The 19,214-nt window shown below is 45.6% G+C and overlaps 1 protein-coding gene across 3 annotated transcripts in view; it reads right to left on the bottom strand.

Moving 5' to 3' along the window:
• Positions 1–13,068, bottom strand: part of BRD1 (bromodomain containing 1) — a 46,111-nt gene extending 33,043 nt beyond the window's left edge. For 2 of the 3 annotated variants that reach the window (XM_081211484.1, XM_081211486.1), the window contains exons 1-2: positions 12,726–12,859; positions 765–2,142 (exon numbers count right to left, since the gene is read on the bottom strand). In XM_081211484.1, the coding sequence (XP_081067610.1) occupies positions 765–2,128 (1,364 nt within the window). In that variant the 5' untranslated portion in view covers positions 2,129–2,142; positions 12,726–12,859. Of the gene's footprint in view, positions 1–764; positions 2,143–12,725 lie in introns of all 3 variants that reach the window. The other variant, XM_081211485.1, reaches the window with a different exon arrangement.
• Between the last annotated feature and the right edge of the window lie 6,146 nt (positions 13,069–19,214).

The raw sequence follows: 19,214 nt of genomic DNA, 5'->3' as shown, positions 1-19,214 counted from the left end.
TTCCTGTTCAATTTACCATATTTTTCGCCCTATAGGACGCACTTTTTCCCCTTCAAAAATGAAGGGGAAATGTGTGTGCGTCCTATGGGGCGAATGCAGGCTTCACGCAGCTCTCCACAAGCTGTGGGAGTCCGCACCGGAGAGTTGCCTGCATGCTGAAGCCTGGGCGCGCTGAGCTCAGCACGCCCAGACTTCGTGCAGCTCTCCACAAGGTGTGGGAGCCCGGCACTGGGCTCCCATGGCTTGCGGAGAGTTGCCTGCATGCTGAAGCCTGGGTGCGCTGAGCTCAGCGCGCCCAGGCTTCGCGCAGTTCTCCGCAAAGCGCGGGAGCCTGGCGCTGGGCTCCCGCGGCTTGCGGAGAGTTGCCTGTTCTGGGGGCTGGGGTCGGGGGAAGCTTGGGCTTCCCCCACCCCAGCCCTGCGCCTGGGTGGGAAATAATTCCCCCCCTTTATTTCCCCCCCAAAAACTAGGTGCGCCTTATGGGGCGGTGTGTCCTATAGGGCGAAAAATACGGTAAGTGAACTCAAACCACAGCAATGATGACTCTGAAAGCTATCCTCACTCTTCTACAAAAATATTAAGTTACTGAGTAAGAAGATTTAAAAAAAATTCTATTAACTTGTTTGTCAAATAGTGCCATAAAGTATTGCAGGTTTCATTCCCTATCAATAAGCTGAGAACTAAAAGAAAATTAAAATAAAGCAAATTGAACTTTAGCGTACTATTAAGGTAAATAAAGCATTGACTTCTAACGTTTTTCTTACCTCTGAGGAGGGATACACGGAGCAGATACTGCAGGCATAACTGTACAGGGTTCAGCCGGTGTCTTCTTTGACTTTTTAGCCTTTTTTCTGACCTTTGATGTGGACCTTGTTTTGGCAGAGCCCTCTTTTCTATAGAGGCCATTTTTCATTTCAGCTTCTCCATAAATGTTCAGAGGTCTCCGAATGGAACCTGGTGGTGTATGTACATCACAATATGCAGTCTTTTTTACTGAGAATGTCGTGCCACTACCAGTTAATTCTTTCACTGGTTCCATTTTCATATACAAACCAGCTTTTTGAGCACATGTAACATGGAATGCTGTGTAGCAGTTTGCTTTGTGGCACTGAATACAGGCACCAACACCTTTCTGTTTACAGAGGTAGCATGTTAACTTCCATCGGGCAGGGGGAATGTTCTTAACTCCATCTATTGGCTCAATAAAAACTGTATTGGCAAATCCAACTTCCGGAATCCAAAGAGCACAAACAACATGTCCCCATCGATCATCATCTGTCTTTTTAAAGGCACCTCCTTTGTTTGGACACAGTACACAGTCTACAGGCCGTGAACGGGACTGTAGACACTGTCTGCAGAGCCACTGGCCCTCAGGTATATATGGCACCCCATAACACTCCTGATGCACTGCTAAGTTACACACATCACAAAAAAGAATTACATTGCTGTTCTGACACTCTCCATCCATGCAAATACAACAAACTGCATCTTCATCAATTAAAGACTGATGCTCACCCTGTTTTTGAGTCTCACAATAAGATTCTTTCTCAAAACGGTCCATAAGAAATTCAAACATGTTTTGCGATACAACCGAGAATCCATCACTCTTTCGCTTTTCATTGATTATTTCTAGCCACGCGTAATCTTCTTCATCCATATCATACTCCACTTCATTATCAAGTTCTTCCGAAGACTTTTCAATAAATTTATAGTACGATGGAGGCCTCCGGGGTGCAGAAGGTGGACTGTACTCAACAATATGAACTTTGGGTTCTGGAAGAGTACTTGCTGTAGACGGGATGCCATGCGCACTCGGAGACGTTTCATTTTTCTTTTTAACTTTGTTGTTTCTATGCCTCTTTGTTCTCAGAAAGATTGGTGGCCTTTCACTATTTTCTTTATTGCTGTTGCATTCACTTAATTCTTGGGCTGTAAGATCATCTTCTAATATAATTTCCAGGGGTTCAAAGATACTGATCCTGTGCAATCGCCCTTCAATTTCTATTTCTACCATCCTTTGAGCCTGGGCATAGGTCAAAGTTTCTCTAGTAGGGGAGTGTTTAATACTGCATGGAGAAGAAGAGTGTCTTGCTGAAGATACTCGATGACATCTTCCTTTCCTCCTCATTTGGTACTGATTACCTAAAATTAGAAGCATGATTGTAAGATGAAATTGTATATTTTAATATGAAAACAGGAAAGACAAACGGAGAAACATTTTTTTACCTACTAGGTGGTTTCTATGATAAAAATTAAATGTAGTATCTTGAAGGCATTTAAAAACTATGAAACAAAATACTTTCATAAGACCACAGTAAGAACTCCACACATTTTTGTAATTTAAGAAAACTCTTAACAATTCATTTTATAAAACATCCCTGCAGTTAAACAGATGTGTGTGCTGTCATTAAGTCAGCCTTCCCCAACCTTAGCTACCCAGATGTTGTTGTACTACAACTCCCATCATCCCTGACTACTGGCCACAATGGCTAGAAGTAATGAAGATTGTAGTTTAACAGTATCTGAAGAAACAGAGGTATAGTGTGATCTAGTAGCATGATATATTTACTGGTTTGCTGGTCACTGGAATTCAAAATGAGTTGGATCCAGAGAACTGTCAGAGAAAATCTGCTTGTACAATAGGGCTTTCCTGACTACAACCACCCCGAAGCTGCTCCTGAGGGTTGAGAGCCCTTGTCTAATGGCTTGGGATGAGAAACAGGGAGTTGCAGCAGGGCAGGTATATTCAGAATAATTCAGCAAGGTTTCAGAAGCATTTTTCTACTCACACAAGGCACAAACAAGCCCATTTCTTAACAATAAGTAGTTTTTCCACTTATTATTATTATTCCATTTGTGTGTTGCATTTTTTGCCTCGGGCAGGAAGTCATTTTTTAAAAACACATAAAACGTTAAAACCAGAAATGAAAAGAAAAACGTTAAAAGGCTATATACTGTTAAAAGTCAAAGGCCTGGTTGAAGAGGAATGTTTTCACCTGAAACCTGAAGCTATTTAGTGATGGCAACATAAGAGCCTCCCTGGTGACAGCATTGCTTAAATCCTATGCACGCTTACTTGGGAGTAAGGGGCATTGAAGTCGATGTAAATATTGCGCTGATAAAAATGCATGCATAGCACATTTTGCCTGATATTAAATAAAAGGGGAAAGAGACTAACAGCATGTAATATGCAGTACATTCATTAGTAACTTGAACAGATGATCGGTGAGCCTGTCTACAGTCCAGTTCACATGTCATTTTAAAACATAGTTTAAAATAAACTATGGTATAAAGCAAGCACGTCCAACAGGTAGATCATGATCTACTGGTAGATCACTGAATGTCTGTGGTAGATCACAGGTAGATCACTGTCTCCCCCCAAAGAAACTCAACAAGTTTGACTGCCCTAAAAAAGCTCATCATTTTCGCCCTGCTCCCCCCCAAAAACAGGCCTTCCCCCTTCCTAAAAAAAAAAAAGCTCATAAACTTTGACCTGAACCCCTCAAAAAGGGGTAGAGCGCTGCCAGTTTTTAACTCTGTGAGTAGATTGCAGTCTCTTGGGAGTTGGCCTGGTATAAAGTGATCAAACAGTGTGTTGGAGCACGTTGATTGAAATACTGTGCTTTGTTTTTGCCTTCAGCACACTGGAGAAGAAATTGGAGGGTGGCTTCAAGTTACTTACAACCCAGTGGTTGTCATTTGCCCGAACTCGCACACACACCACACAGTGTAAGCCAAAAACAAATATTTGCATACTGCTCATTAAGGCTGGCCTTTCAACACCGTGATATATCACCAGCTAAACAATGCAATGTAGCAATATATCACAATGTCTGAAATAAGGATGGAGCTATGTAGAGGCATTGGATGGCTTCACAGTTTTTCCTACATTGTGATTTTTGCACAGCACACAAACACACACATCACAGTTTGTAAAATATTGCAAGGTAAAAAATTATGAAACTGGTATCACAATATGGACTTCAAACAGGTTTGGGACGATATATATCGCCCAGCCCTAACACTCATCATGATTCATGATATATTGCCCGGTTAAAATTTATGAAACCAGTATCATTACATGGACTTCAAAACTGTTTTGGATGATATATCGCCCAGCCATACTGCTCATGGCTTGTGTGGGAGCAGGGAACAAACCATTACTTCTGGTTCATGCATAATGGAAAGCTAGCTTCTGGTTTGCTTTCCTGCAGCTAAGGACTGGCAGAAGCAAAGGGAGAACAAAGCACTTGTGCTTTCAGAAGTGTGCAGAATGTGAACCAGTCCTTCAAGCAATAGCAAGCTTTGAATGCAGATTTGTTTATTGGAGAGATTAATCATTCATTGGGCATGCCACTTCCTACTTTCACTATATATATTTGAAATAGTGAGCCACTCCTTAATTCACGTTCAAACAACTATCCATCAGTCACAGGTGTAACATAGCATAGCATAAACTGAAACAGGTACACTTCACTGACACCAGAGTCCTATGCACAGGCAGAAAAAAACCTTCTGCTTGTACGGATTGGGGCTGCCAATTTTTGCAGCATTTCACAGCATGAAGAATCCTGAAGGGTCCTGTGACTTCCAAAAGCAAGGAGGCAGAATGGAGAAAAGTAAGAGTGTGTGTGTGTGTGTGTGTGTGTGTGTGTGTGTGTGTTTGAATGACAGAGTGAGAGATAGTACACCTGCAATGAAAGGAGCTAGGAAGCTCCAATGCATTTGCAGAATACTGTGCATAGCCTTTTGGATCAAACACTTTAACATTATTTGGAAAGTTTATTTTGCACTTATTTGTTTTATTTAGATGGATTATCCTGAAGACAGATATTGAATTACCGTATTTTTCACTCTATAGGACGCACTTTTTCCCCTTCAAAAATGAAGGGGAAATGTGTGTGCGTCCTATGGCGCGAATGCAGGCTTTTGCTGAAGCCTGGAGAGCAAGAGGGGTCAGTGATGGATCCCGCTGGCTGTCTTGGCTTCTTTGCTCTTTGGGGCTAGGGTGAAAATAATTTTTTTCCCCTTTATTTCCCCCCCCCTAAAAACTAGGTGCACCCTATGGTCCAGTGCACCCTATGGAGCGAAAAATACGGTATACCAGAGCTTGAAATTTTGGTGCAAGGAACGGAATGGTACCAGTAAAATACAGCCTGTAAATGAAGGCATCTAAGGCTATCATTGGAGAGGTGATAGCTATACAATACAATGTTCCATCAGGTAATCCCTGGGGCCTCCCACCACCACCAGTGCGAAAGAAAGAAAATAAAAATCCACCACCTTGTTTTTAATACAGGATGTCTTGAAATATTTTTTAAATGGACCTCTACAAAAATGGCTCAAAGAAATGTGAAGTGAGCATCAGATGCTGATTTCTATGAAGGATTTGTTACAGCAACTAACTGACAGATGTCAACAAATACAGTGGTGCCTCGCAAGACGAAATTAATTCGTTCCGCAATTCTCTTCGTCTTGCGGGTTTTTCGTCTTGCGATGCACGGTTTCCCATAGGAATGCATTGAAAATCAATTAATGCGTTCCTAGGGAAACCACCTTCAGGCCAGGTCCGGGGACAGTCTGTCCCCGGACCTCTTCTGAAGGCTGGGGGGGGGGGGACAAGGGCTTTTCTTCCCACCCCCAGCATTTTAAAAAACCCTGGGACAGCGGAGGAGATCCGCTGTCCGGGGGATCTTAAAATGCTGGCGGGCGGCATTTTAAAATCGCCCCGGACAGCGGAGGACTTCTCCGCTGTCCGGGGCGATTTAAAAGCCCCTGGGAAGGCAGGCAGGGGGGAGCAAAGACTTTCGCCCCCTGCCCGCCTTCAGAAGGTGTTCCCACCCCCCCCGCCCGGCTTTGCAGCAGCGCTACGAAGCCCGGCAGCTGGGGCAGCTGTTCCCGCCCCACCTCCCCACTTCGGAACAGCGTTCGGAAGTGGGGCGGATGGGGCAGCTGTTCCCGCCCCCCCTCCCCCCTTCGGAACATCGTTCCGAAGTGGGGCGGATGGGGCAGCTGTTCCCGCCCCCCCTCCCCCCTTCGGAACATCGTTCCGAAGTGGGGCGGCTGGGGCAGCTGTTCCCGCCCCACCTCCCCACTTCGGAACATCGTTCCGAAGTGGGGCGGCTGGGGCAGCTGTTCCCGCCCCCCCTCCCCACTTCGGAACATCGTTCCGAAGTGGGGCGGATGGGGCAGCTGTTCCCGCCCCCCCTCCCCCCTTCGGAACATCGTTCCGAAGTGGGGCGGATGGGGCAGCTGTTCCCGCCCCACCTCCCCCCTTCGGAACATCGTTCCGAAGGGGGGCGGCTGGGGCAGCTGTTCCCGCCCCACCTCCCCCCTTCGGAACATCGTTCCGAAGGGGGGCGGCTGGGGCAGCTGTTCCCGCCCCACCTCCCCCCTTCGGAACATCGTTCCGAAGTGGGGCGGATGGGGCAGCTGTTCCCGCCCCACCTCCCCCCTTCGGAACATCGTTCCGAAGTGGGGCGGATGGGGCAGCTGTTCCCGCCCCACCTCCCCCCTTCGGAACATCGTTCCGAAGTGGGGCGGATGGGGCAGCTGTTCCCGCCCCACCTCCCCACTTCGGAACATCGTTCCGAAGTGGGGCGGATGGGGCAGCTGTTCCCGCCCCACCTCCCCCCTTCGGAACATCGTTCCGAAGTGGGGCGGATGGGGCAGCTGTTCCCGCCCCCCTCCCCCCTTCGGAACATCGTTCCGAAGTGGGGCGGATGGGGCAGCTGTTCCCGCCCCACCTCCCCACTTCGGAACATCGTTCCGAAGTGGGGCGGATGGGGCAGCTGTTCCCGCCCCACCTCCCCCCTTCGGAACATCGTTCCGAAGTGGGGCGGATGGGGCAGCTGTTCCCGCCCCACCTCCCCCCTTCGGAACATCGTTCCGAAGGGGGGCGGATGGGGCAGCTGTTCCCGCCCCACCTCCCCCCTTCGGAACATCGTTCCGAAGGGGGGCGGATGGGGCAGCTGTTCCCGCCCCACCTCCCCACTTCGGAACATCGTTCCGAAGGGGGGCGGATGGGGCAGCTGTTCCCGCCCCACCTCCCCCCTTCGGAACATCGTTCCGAAGTGGGGCGGATGGGGCAGCTGTTCCCGCCCCACCTCCCCCCTTCGGAACATCGTTCCGAAGTGGGGCGGATGGGGCAGCTGTTCCCGCCCCCCTCCCCCCTTCGGAACATCGTTCCGAAGTGGGGCGGATGGGGCAGCTGTTCCCGCCCCACCTCCCCCCTTCGGAACATCGTTCCGAAGTGGGGCGGATGGGGCAGCTGTTCCCGCCCCCCTCCCCCCTTCGGAACATCGTTCCGAAGTGGGGCGGCTGGGGCAGCTGTTCCCGCCCCACCTCCCCACTTCGGAACATCGTTCCGAAGTGGGGCGGCTGGGGCAGCTGTTCCCGCCCCACCTCCCCACTTCGGAACATCGTTCCGAAGTGGGGCGGCTGGGGCAGCTGTTCCCGCCCCCCGCTTCGGAACAGCGTTTTAAAATGCTGGGGGTCGGCAGCGAACGCTCCCGACCCCCAGCATTTTAAAACCTCCCCGGGACAGAGACTTCTCTGCTGTCCCTTGGAGATTATAAAATGCTGGGGGTCGGCAGCGAACGCTTCGCTCCCGCCCAACAGCATTTTAAGATCGCCCGGGGCAGGCGGGGGGAAGGCAGGGGGGGGGGGGAGCAAAGACTTTTGCCCTCCGCCGGCCTTCAGAAGAGGTCCTCTTCTGAAGGCCGGCTGTGGGCGAAAGTCTTTGCTCCCGACCGCCAGCATTTCCCTATGGGCTTTCGTCTTGCGATGCAAGCCCATAGGGAAATTCGTCTTGCGAAGCGCCTCCAAAACAGAAAACCCTTTCGTCTTGCGGGTTTTCCGTCTTGCGAGGCATTCGTCTTGCGGGGTACCACTGTACTTAAAACTTTTTTATTCTCCTTAGCTCCACAGTATTGAGGATTGCATTATACTCTTCTATCAAACAAAATGGGCCTCTAATTATGAAAAAAGGACTTGCACAAGGTCTTTCATGCAGTGGTTCCTCACCGACTCCTTCTGACTGTAACCCACAGAACTCTGCAAAGCCAAGTAACATGGGATTGCACATGGAGGGCTACAGTGAGAAAGGAGTCTCTCCCCACACCAACTGTGATTTTAGGGGTAAAGAAACAACTCTGTTGCACAAGTACCCTAATTTTTCTCATGGTCTGGATCTAAGCCAGCACGTGAAATCCACAGAATTAAATCCATAGTTGAATTTGTAGATATTTTTGTTCAACTACAATATATACATAATTCATGTTTGTGACCTCTATTACTTTCAACAAAGATTGTTTTCATAATGTTCTTATTTTTCTTATGTGGTATAGGAACCATTTTACCTGATGTTATAGGATTTCACTTGTGTTTATGGTTGTGTAGCTTTTAATACATACTGTCTGGAAATTATACAGAGGATGGTATATTTTGTGTACGTAGCTCTTTTACTTGCCTCTGAGAAAGGACAGTTTTCATAATGAAATATAGCAACACTTTCAGGTTCTAGGTTAAAGCAGACACTGATACAATTTGTAGTTATGAACCAGCAAATGTTGTGATGCAGTGTAAATGAGCCCATAAAAAAATCATTTGGAGAAAACTTGGAGGAACATAATTATGACTGATATGCTTGGGAAGAAGTGGGACATTGGTTCCTTCCCCTTTAGTGAATTGCTTGACTTGCTCATCAGCAGAAAAATGATATTTGAATGGCTCTGTCTTGTAATAGGGTCAGAAATTTGCTGGAAAATGCTGATGTTTAATACAGTACAGTACATAAATGCAAGTACGAGGCAGCACCTGTGAGGGATCCAATGTGCTTCTAATGGGGAACAGGGCAAGAGAGAAAAAGAAGAGTTATGTTGTAAAAATTCACATGCCAAAATGTGAAAGAAAGGAAATAAAGTGAGTTGATTTCAAAAACGAAAGGAACAAAATCACACCTTGGCCATTTCTGTGAACTTTCCTGTTTACAAACAGTGTAGGCAAATTTTATTGTTCTGTATACAGCAATTATTTTTCATTCAATAAATAAACTCTGTCAAACTATCTGTTGAACAAGTATTCAGTTAAGCCAGATTTTCCAGATGTTTTGATTACAACTCCCATCAGACCCAGCCAGCATGGCCAACGGTCCAAACTATCTGGAGGACAAAAGGTTGGAGAAGACTGTCTCACAGCATCAGATTCTCTCCCCAAGGCACCAACCTTCACTGCCACAGGATCAATTTTACTCTTTCTATCAGGATCAAAGCAGGACTATGACTACTAGACAATAAAACAAAGTATTATCTGGATAGCCTCAGTGCTATTTTCCAGACTAAACTATAACACAGTCAACAATGAATTAGCTTCTTTGAACATGGACCACAGTAAGTGGTCAACTTGTTTTAATCAGTAAAAAACTGTGGCTAGCCTTGATCATTTTGAGCCATACAACCATTCAACATTACTAAGGAAAGCTTTGCTCCCTGAGGATTAGAATAATTTCATGCAGTTAGTAAAAGCATATTAAATTAAATATATTTTTTTTCAACCATTATCTAAGTTCACTCAATTCCTCTGAGAGGTTTGATAAAAAGCTAATTATTTCATTTCAGTAAGTGCACAAGAGGGTGTGCATCAAGTGCGCTGAAGGGCCTATGCCACCTACACAAGATCACATATGCCTACTCCAGACTGTATTTAATTTTAATTGCCCACATCACCGATAGCTCATGTGCATTCACGTATTCACCTTAAAAAGCACGGGAAGTAAAAATCCTTTGTATGTACACGTACACAGAATCCCCCAAATGAACAGGGCAATGGTCCTGTATTTCCATGTCCTCCAGCTCAGTATATGAACACTCAGTGAACTAGGCTGTTATAGGAAATATTGGTCTGTGTACAACTCTCATATCCACAATATAGTCAAGAAAAATGAGTTTGTGGTTTGGGAAGCACTCATCTGCGAGTGGGGTGTAGCAGGACAGAAATACTATGGGTATCCCTTGCCTTTGCGGATGCTACAACCACAACAGGAAGGTCCACGCACCCAGATGACAAGTATGCCAATGGAGTTAAAGTTGTAAAGGGTTACTAGTATTTGGTAATCTTGAGCAAAGCACCCTATCTCCCTTCCTCCCACTGTTCCCCCATGGACTACAAAGCTAGAACAGACACTTAAAGGAATGAATGCCTAAAAAAACCTTGCTCAAACATTTTATGGACACAGGCCCCAAGTCCTACACGCCTTCACATGCAGATTGATTCTTAGGTCACAATCTTTTTTGTGTTATTACCCAATAACTGGTTGTGTTTGTGGTTTATTTGAGCTTAGACTGTCGTAATTTCTCAAGCTTCTTATACAGCCTTATAAAAAGAACTGAAGCACAAAACAAAATAGTATTTATAAAGTTATCACTGCAAAACTTAGCTTTGATATATTACTTTAGAAAACTGTGCAGACTGCAAAACATGTATCAGAAAGCAATTCAACAGGCAACAGCTGCTTTTTAAAAAAAAGTAGTAATAGAAGACTACTGGATAGTAATCATCATTTTCTCTTCCAGTAACCGCAGCTGTTAGTAAGAAAAGAATAGGGTAGCTGTGCAATGATATCTGAAGACATAAAACAAGCAACACTCAACAAATGTCTGCACTGGGGAAAACATTTTACACATATTCATGGATAATGCATGGCACCAACTCTATTTGAAACATTTGTGTCAATGCCCTCCCTTCAAATGACAGTTCTCCCACTTCCCCATGTTACAGAGGATGAATATTCCTTATTTTCAAATTGTGTTGACATTTTCCCCACAATAAGCACTTTTGGGAAGTCCAAATATTCCCACTAAATCCTTAATCACAAATACTGAGGGGTAAGAAAGAGGAGCAGACGCTACATGAACTTTGTGAAATTGCAGTGTTTTAATAGCTAGTTCATCAAGTGAACACCCAAATGCAAGAGGCATCTATACAAACCTTCATCAAAATTGGCACTCTTATGAAACAGCCACTCAGACCTGTTCTGGTAGCTTGCAACTCATCTCCCACCTCCCCCGCTTTTTTTTTACTGGTTCCAGACTGAACTGCATCAAATCCAATGTCACATTTCAATTTTTGTAACAGAAAGAGGGCTATGTTTGTGTGTGTACACACAATGGGGAGCATTTCTAAGCTTTTTATAGAGAGCTATTGCAACATAATCCTATGGCTTTCCATTTCAATGGGATTTACCCATTACATTGAATCAGAATGAATCCTTGGAGAGCCAACTGACTTGACAACCTTGTGAGGTAGGCCACTACTTCTCTCATTTTATAATTGGTGAACTGATGAGAAAGACAGAAATGGATCTCGCATCCAGACATTTTTAGATCCAAGCAAACTTTTAAAATACCCAAGCTGTGTTTACAGTACTATTTGACAGCCATAATTCATTTCGAAATCTCAAACATCATATAAATGAAAACTGAACTAAAACTGGAAGAAATATTCGTGCTAAACTACAACTGTTTCCCCATGGATTTTAAAAAGAAGGAAAACCATGGGAAAAGGAAGAACCATGCAAGTTATTCTGAGAGCGTATTCCTCTATCATAAATTCAGAGATAATGAATTCCGCGTCTAGAAGAATGACAGAAAGAAATGCCTACCGTATGTGCAAACAACTATCTCAATGCAGCCCTGTTTAGAGAAGTTTTAAATGTTTGATATTTTACTGTGTTTTTAATATTCTGTTGGGAGCTGCCCAGAGTGGCTGGGGAAACCCAGATAGATGGGCGGGGTATAAATCATCATCATCATCAACATTTCTCGAAGTTCAGCAACAGCCAAAGCGTCTTAAAAGTGACATTTTATCACCAGACCACACAGCCAAAATAAAGCCTTCCTCAAGAAGCATACCGTTTGCGAGGCTTCTACTATAGTACTATAGTCAGGGTTTACCCTATCTGCAGTTCCCTTGGGAACGCAAAATAATAAATCACACGTCCATTTGCGGAGCGTCTTACATCATCTCTTGTTACAGAAAGGAAGATGAAAGCCTCTTCCAACTGCATGCCGACGAGTTAAAAGGCCCTGGTCCCTGGGAGGTAACGCTCCTCTTACAAACTGCGGAACCCGGTGCGCTGAATCCGGCCGGGCCAGCTCCCAGCTGGGAGTTACAACAGAAAGGCGAGGGGGAAGGTGGGGAAAGTCGCGCTTCGCCCCGAAAACGAAAGCGAACTCCCCAGGAAGTAACCCTTTCCTCCCCGACGGGAACGAGGCGAAACAGGAAGACTCGATCGGTTTTGCGGGAGGCGCGGGCCACCCTCCCTCTTCCCAATCCAACCCCCCCTCCTCGGTTTCGCGGAATGGTTGCGCCCTGCACGAGATTCCCGTACAACCCCCGCCGCCGCCCACCCCCTTCCCCGAACGTCGCCTCCCCCCACCGCCCGGCCGCGACATCAACAACAGCGGGCGCCCCTCCCGCTGGAGCGCCGATGGTTCCTTCCCCTCCCCCACCGCCCCTCCCCTCTCGCCGAGTGGTTCCTCCCACGCCAGGCCCGGCGCCTTATCCTTTGCGAGGCCCTACCTCTCCCCGCCGGGCCCGCCTCGCTTTTCCTCCCCCCACCCGGGACAATGCTCGGGCCGCAAACATGGCGCCCGCCCGCCCGCCCGTGAGGTGGGTGGTGGCGCGCGGGGGTGGGAGTCGCGGTTTGACGGGCCGCGGGCGCTCACCTGAGGGAGCTGGCCGACCCCTCCCTTGGCTGCGAGACTCCGGGGCTAATGGCGGCTCCCTCAGCTTGCTAACGCCGAGCGGCTGTGAGGAGACTGAGGGAGGGGCCTCGTCGTCCGCGCTGTCCCGGCCGCCTTGGGGCTCCCGGTGGCGGCGGCGGCGGCGGTTGCTGTCTCCGGCTGCCGCGACGCATTCGGGGGCGGAGGACCGGCTGCGGGTTGGTCGCCGAGGCTCCCGTGGCCGAGAACCTTCCCCTCCTCCTCCTCCCCCCTTCGGCACAAACAATGCGGCGGCTTCACCACAGCGCTCGCGCCGGCGGGGGAGGGGAGGGAGGGAGGCGGGGGAGGAGCAGCAGCGGGACGCGAGGGCGCCAGGCACCTCCCAGCCCCGCGGACGACGACGACGACGCGCGTTCTGGGGGCGGAGCCACGGAGGCCCCGCCCCGCCCTTGCGCCGCCGTCATCGTCATCCGCCCGCCGCCAACCAATCCACGGGAGCGAGGTGGGCGGGGCCGAGAGCGCGTCGGGTTTGTTAAGAGCGCAGGCTGCTGCCGGGTTCAGGAATGGACGAGGCGGATGGGAAGGGAGCACGCGGCCCTTTCTTGGGCGATCTTCCGCGGCGTGGCGTTTTCTCCTTGCGGGGCCAGGAGCGAGGAGAAGTTGTCGTAGGATCGGCTGGGTAGTTCTGACGCGTCAGGTTCTTTGCCGCTCGAGATCGCACTGTATTTGGGGAGATTAAACGGACCCAGCCCCTTTAGATCTTCATCTTCTTTGATGCAGAGGGCTTTAAAGCCAGGATTCGGCCCCCAATTTGGGGCCCGCCTTCACTGACGTACTTTTGGCACCCCCGTGAAAGCCCACCTTTCCAAGTTTTCATGGATGAAATAATGGAATACTGAATGGTTATAGGGCAGGCATGTTCCACTCCCAAGAGACTGTGATCTACTCCTAGTATTAAAAAACAGGCAGTGATCTACCCATTGTCATTGGAGGGAGGAGGAGCGAGCCTGGGATGGATGGCTTGTCCAGAATTTCTTTAGGAGGGAAGTGCCCAGAGTTGTTGACCTTGGGGGGGGGGATTGCACCGAGTTTTTTAGCTTTCCCCCCATAACTTTTTGTACATGATAAGGATCCAGCGATCTACCAGAATCAGCTGGGGATCTACCGGTAGATCGTGATCTACTGCTTGGACATCCCTGGTATAGGTTTTTTTATATATATATATAATATGCAGGGATTTGTGATACATGAAATGGAAAGAAGAAGGGAAGTCATTGATATCTTAAGGACATAACTTTCTGACTTTTAGAAGACATCTGAAGGCAGTCCTGTAGCTTGCAGATCATAGTGAAAGTACATGAAACTATTATATTTCATTGGATGGTAAAAAATGCTTTTAATTATATGATTAATAATAATGATATACTATTTATTCTCTACCCATCTGGCTGGGTTTCCCCAGCCACTCTGGGCGGCTTCCAACAGAATATTAAAAAGTTAAGTAAAAAAAATAGTTTACTATATTGAGTCTGTCAATGGAGGGGGAACATTTTTAATGGTATGCATTACCACATGTTCTGTTAGTAACAAACATTTGTATTCTTTATGTTAATGAGGTTATTTTCTGTTTCCACAGGCAACATCTCTATAGTATTAGGATTTAATACTGATACATTGTTATTGGAATGTTGCCCTTTGGCTCCTTAGAAGTTGGACTCCCAATTTCCATCAGTCTTGACCGATATTGTCAAGGATGGTTAGCGCTGTAGTGCAATAATACTCTGCAGGGCTCAAGGTTCCCGTATCCCTATACTGCAAGCTTTATGGCAATAGTATGTGAGCACCCCTGTTTATCTGCCATGTGACAAGTATCTGCATGGAACCAGGTCTCAAACTGAATTAAGTAATGCTCAGGACTGTCACACAATAAAAGAATAAAAGTGGGAGAAGTAAAACTTTAGAACCCACAGTAAAATGCAATTCCAACATGTGATGCAAACACCCATATCAATCAACAATCTTAAATAAGAGTTTGGAAACAAATAGATTGAAGTTAGTTTGTAGCAAAGATGCCCAACATATTCATATGGCGATAATACAAATAAAAAATAAGCTTAATTCTGTCTATATTATGTTAATTTTAGGGAATGGCCAGCTGTCCTTGTTCTCAAGGGATTCTTGCAAAAATACTAAACTTATTTCATTCCCTTATCTGTAATTACAGCATTCTAGTACTTTCAGTTCTACTTTTTAAGAATTATTTCTGTATAAAGGGTAACATTCATTGAAAGATAACCAAGTATTCAAAATACAGCTCACACTACATATTTCAGCCTACATGACATAATGCATTACAACAGCCTTTAATTACAAGCCTTTTTTTATAAGTCCTTAGCTAGTGATAAAATTATTTAAGTTCAATAAATGATTCAAATCTGTCATCCCCGTTGTTTTTTAATCTTCCTCTGACCTTCTCACGTTCCTCCTTTTCACTGCATTTTAAGCCAGTTTCCTTCTGCTGGAGAACTAAAAACAAAGCGTTCCTATTATCAGCTTTATTAGCAACTTCAAGCTACATCCACACACTTCTTTACTATGAGCAAAGTATGTTGCTGAATGCTGTACTTAACAATCAACTCTCCTTTTAATTTTTCATTGAAAGGGTTAGACATAACTTCATTTAGATACAGCAGGGGGAAATCAAGTGTAGGACCAGTGCTCCCCCCCCCCCAAGGGGATACTCAAGGGTACTCAGTATGGCACCTTTTTGTTGTTAAAAATGTGCTACCTACTGTAACAACTTCATTGTGAGTACTGGCACCTATTTTTCTAGAAAAAACACTGTGCAGAACTAAAACGTAAAGGTGAAATCTAAAGCAAACGGCAGGGTCTTCAATAAGGCCAGCTACCATGTAACAAAATAGTGAGCACATTTTATAAGAACTCTTAATTTAAGACACACACACACACACAGAAGATGAAAAAAAAGTTACAGGGCATTACAGAAGCCCCAATGTTTCATATCCCAAACTATGTTTTTTCTTGATTCAGGTAGGTAGCCATGTTGGTCTGACACAGTCGAAATATATAAAAAAATAAAATAAATTGTCCAGTAGCACCTTAGAGACCAACTAAGTTTGTTCTTGGTATAAGCTTTCGTGTGCATGCACACTTCTTAAGATACCTGAAGAAGTGTGCATGCACATGAAAGCTTATACCACACAAAAGCTTATACCAAGAAAAAACTTAGTTGGTGTCTGGGTTGCTACTGGACAATTTTTTAATCCCCCCCCCTGTTTTTTCTTCATACTCCCCATTTTGTGTGTGTTTAATAACTAGCCATTTTTGTGTGTTTAAGTTCTAGTTTTGCCTTATTTATCCTTTGGGAGAGAAAGGGAATTTTTTTTCCTCCCTTGACACAGAAAGGCTTACTATTAACAGTTTGAAAAACTCTGCAATACAAATGATGGAAAATGGAGTAGAGCCTAGCCACATCAGTTAAGACTCATTTCATAATGTGCTTGTTTAATTTGTTAGTTCAGGTGGTGGGCTTTACCTAGTTACAGAAAATCACTGTAAAACCAAATTGAATATATATACAGAAGCTGTTGTATGAGTCATCTTGCCTAGTGTTCCCATCACAGCTTTATCTTCCTAATTTACAAAAGTTTATTACAATTTCTTTCAGAAACAACACCCAATTTCCACAGACTATCTGGACCTAATTAATCAACATCTTTTAAGACTTGAGACAGACAAAACTGTGCCACACATACAACTCTGTATCCTAAAGAGATCTTTCTCACACAAAAGAGCTGTGTGATGTTTTCTCCTGGTGTACGTCCAAAGTCATACAACAGGTCTAGCAACTAAGGTAAATTTCTGTTATGTAAGATTTTAAAAGTACAACAGCAGGGAAAAGTTTGGATTGAGAGTGGTGGTACTGGTAAACCTCTTACAAAATCTTTTGCATGCTAAACAGACAAATGTTGAGTCAACAAAACCCATAATCTGTTAATTGCATGGGTGAATCCAGTCTGATGGTGTGTGTATTTAGCCAGCATACAAATGTTTCATAGAATCATAGAGTTGGAAGAGACCACAAGGGCCATCGAGTCCAACCCCCTGCCAAGCAGGAAACACCATCAGAGCACTCCTGACATATGGTTGTCAAGCCTCTGCTTAAAGACCTCCAAAGTAGGAGACTCCACCACACTCCTTGGCAGCAAATTCCACTGTCAAACAGCTCTTACTGTCAGGAAGTTCTTCCTAATGTTTAGGTGGAATCTTCTTTCTTGTAGTTTGGATCCATTGGTCCGAGTCCGCTTCTCTGGAGCAGCAGAAAACAACCTTTCTCCCTCCTCTATGTGACATCCTTTTATATATTTGAACATGGCTATCATATCACCCCTTAACCTCCTCTTCTCCAGGCTAAACATGCCCAGCTCCCTTAGCCGTTCCTCATAAGGCATCGTTTCCAGGCCTTTGACCATTTTGGTTGCCCTCCTCTGGACACGTTCCAGTTTGTCAGTGTCCTTCTTGAACTGTGGTGCCCAGAACTGGACACAGTACTCCAGGTGAGGTCTGACCAGAGCAGAATACAGTGGCACTATTACTTCCCTTGATCTAGATGCTATACTCCTATTGATGCATCCCAGAATTGCATTGGCTTTTTTAGCTGCCGCGTCACACTGTTGGCTCATGTCAAGTTTGTGGTCAACCAAGACTCCTAGATCCTTTTCACATGTACTGCTCTCAAGCCAGGTGTCCCCCATCTTGTATTTGTGCCTCTCATTTTTTTTGCCCAAGTGCAATACTTTACATTTCTCCCTGTTAAAATTCATCTTGTTTGTTTTTGCCCAGTTCTCTAATTTGTCAAGGTCGTTTTGAAGTGTGATCCTGTCCTCTGGGGTGTTAGCCACCCCTCCCAGTTTCTTCAGGATGCTAAATATAAACAGGTATTGGTTAGTGTCAGAACATGTGGTCTTGCCTGCGAGGCAAAGTCTCAGATTTAACTGGTATCTCTAGCTAAAAGTTTTCAGCTATTAAAACTAGGGGAAAAAACACTCTGCTGAAAAGCTGCTGTCTGTCAATAAGTGCTATGGTAAATGGATCAATCTAATTTGCTTTAAGGGTACACTTTCCCCACCACCACCATTGACAGTTTAATTATCAAAATTAAACTCTTATCCCCTTACACAAAGAAAACATAATGCTATAAGGGTACTCTTATGCTCATACAATAAATTCTGGAACAATATCAGTCTTTGTGCAAATCTTAGCAAATTCTACTGTAAATCATGTCTACACACATTCACAGGCTGAAGTCGCACGTGCAGACTAATATCCAGGAGTAAGCAAGTACAGGCATACATGTGCATAGGACTGTAGTCTTATATGGAAGATCTGTGTAAGTGAATCACCTTTATGTGATTAATTGTAATATTTAAGATCCAAAGAGTTTCATTTCATTCTGGGTGGAAAGTATAAATTATGTATTAAACTTGCTATACCTCCATGTCAGCTCACAGAACAAGCATTGTCAAGGAGAGGGCACACCTAATATTTATGGTGCTGAGATGCGCCTTTAATAATTGGATAGCAGCAAGAGTTTGGGCAGATGTAGGCTGCAAGGTTATAGCACCACAGGGCTTGAAATATTTGCGTCTGCAAGAACATCTTTCCATGAATTCAAGATGCCCCACCTTCTATTGCATCCAGTCCTCCTTCACCACTTCTGCCTTATACAGCTCTAACAGTGCCATAACACCTCAACTTACAGTGCAATAATATGAATGTCTACTCAAAAGTGAACCCAGCAAACAGCCTTTACAGAGTTTTATTTAGTTCCTTCCAGGAAAGTGTGCACAGGGCTGAAAGCGTTCACAACACCAAGAAGCACAACCTACACCTTTTCAGCCCCACAACTGCCATTCAGCTGTCATGAGTCACAGACTCTGAATAAAAGCGAGAAAAGAAATCAAGCGGATGGATTCCCTCAGGAAATTTCCCTTTTTTGGAGTTAACAAAGTTAGCATAACAAGTTAACCTAAACGGCTGTAGGAAGGGCTCAGCAGACGACTTCGGGGCGGGGGGGACGGACTGTTCAAAAGAAGAAATCCTGGGGCTCATGTACCTTCCAAGACTCCGATATATACGCAGCTGTCAAGGCTGCAATCGTATGCAAAAATTACTCGGGCAGCGAGATCTACGGTGCTGGTCGAAAGTTTCAAGTTATAAAATAAAATAAACCCCACCCTTCCGCCTTCGTACATAAAAGAGCTTAATGCGCTGGGAGTTTCTCACGGCACAGGAGATCCGAATTACCACTGGGGGAGAGCGAGCGACAGAGGCCAGCCGCAAAGCGTGAGGAAACCTAGCCAGATGTGCAGGGTATAAATAATTACTATTAATATTATTATTATTATATACCCTCTGAGTCGAGCGGCATTAACTCTCGGGTGAAAACATGCCTACCGGGAGCCCTGGCCG

Source organism: Podarcis bocagei (assembly GCF_964188305.1).
Source record: "Podarcis bocagei genome assembly, chromosome: 10".
In the NCBI taxonomy this organism is placed as follows: domain Eukaryota; kingdom Metazoa; phylum Chordata; class Lepidosauria; order Squamata; family Lacertidae; genus Podarcis; species Podarcis bocagei.
The sequence above is the reverse complement of the archived record's forward strand: the minus strand, read 5'-3'. Positions and strand labels throughout refer to the sequence as shown.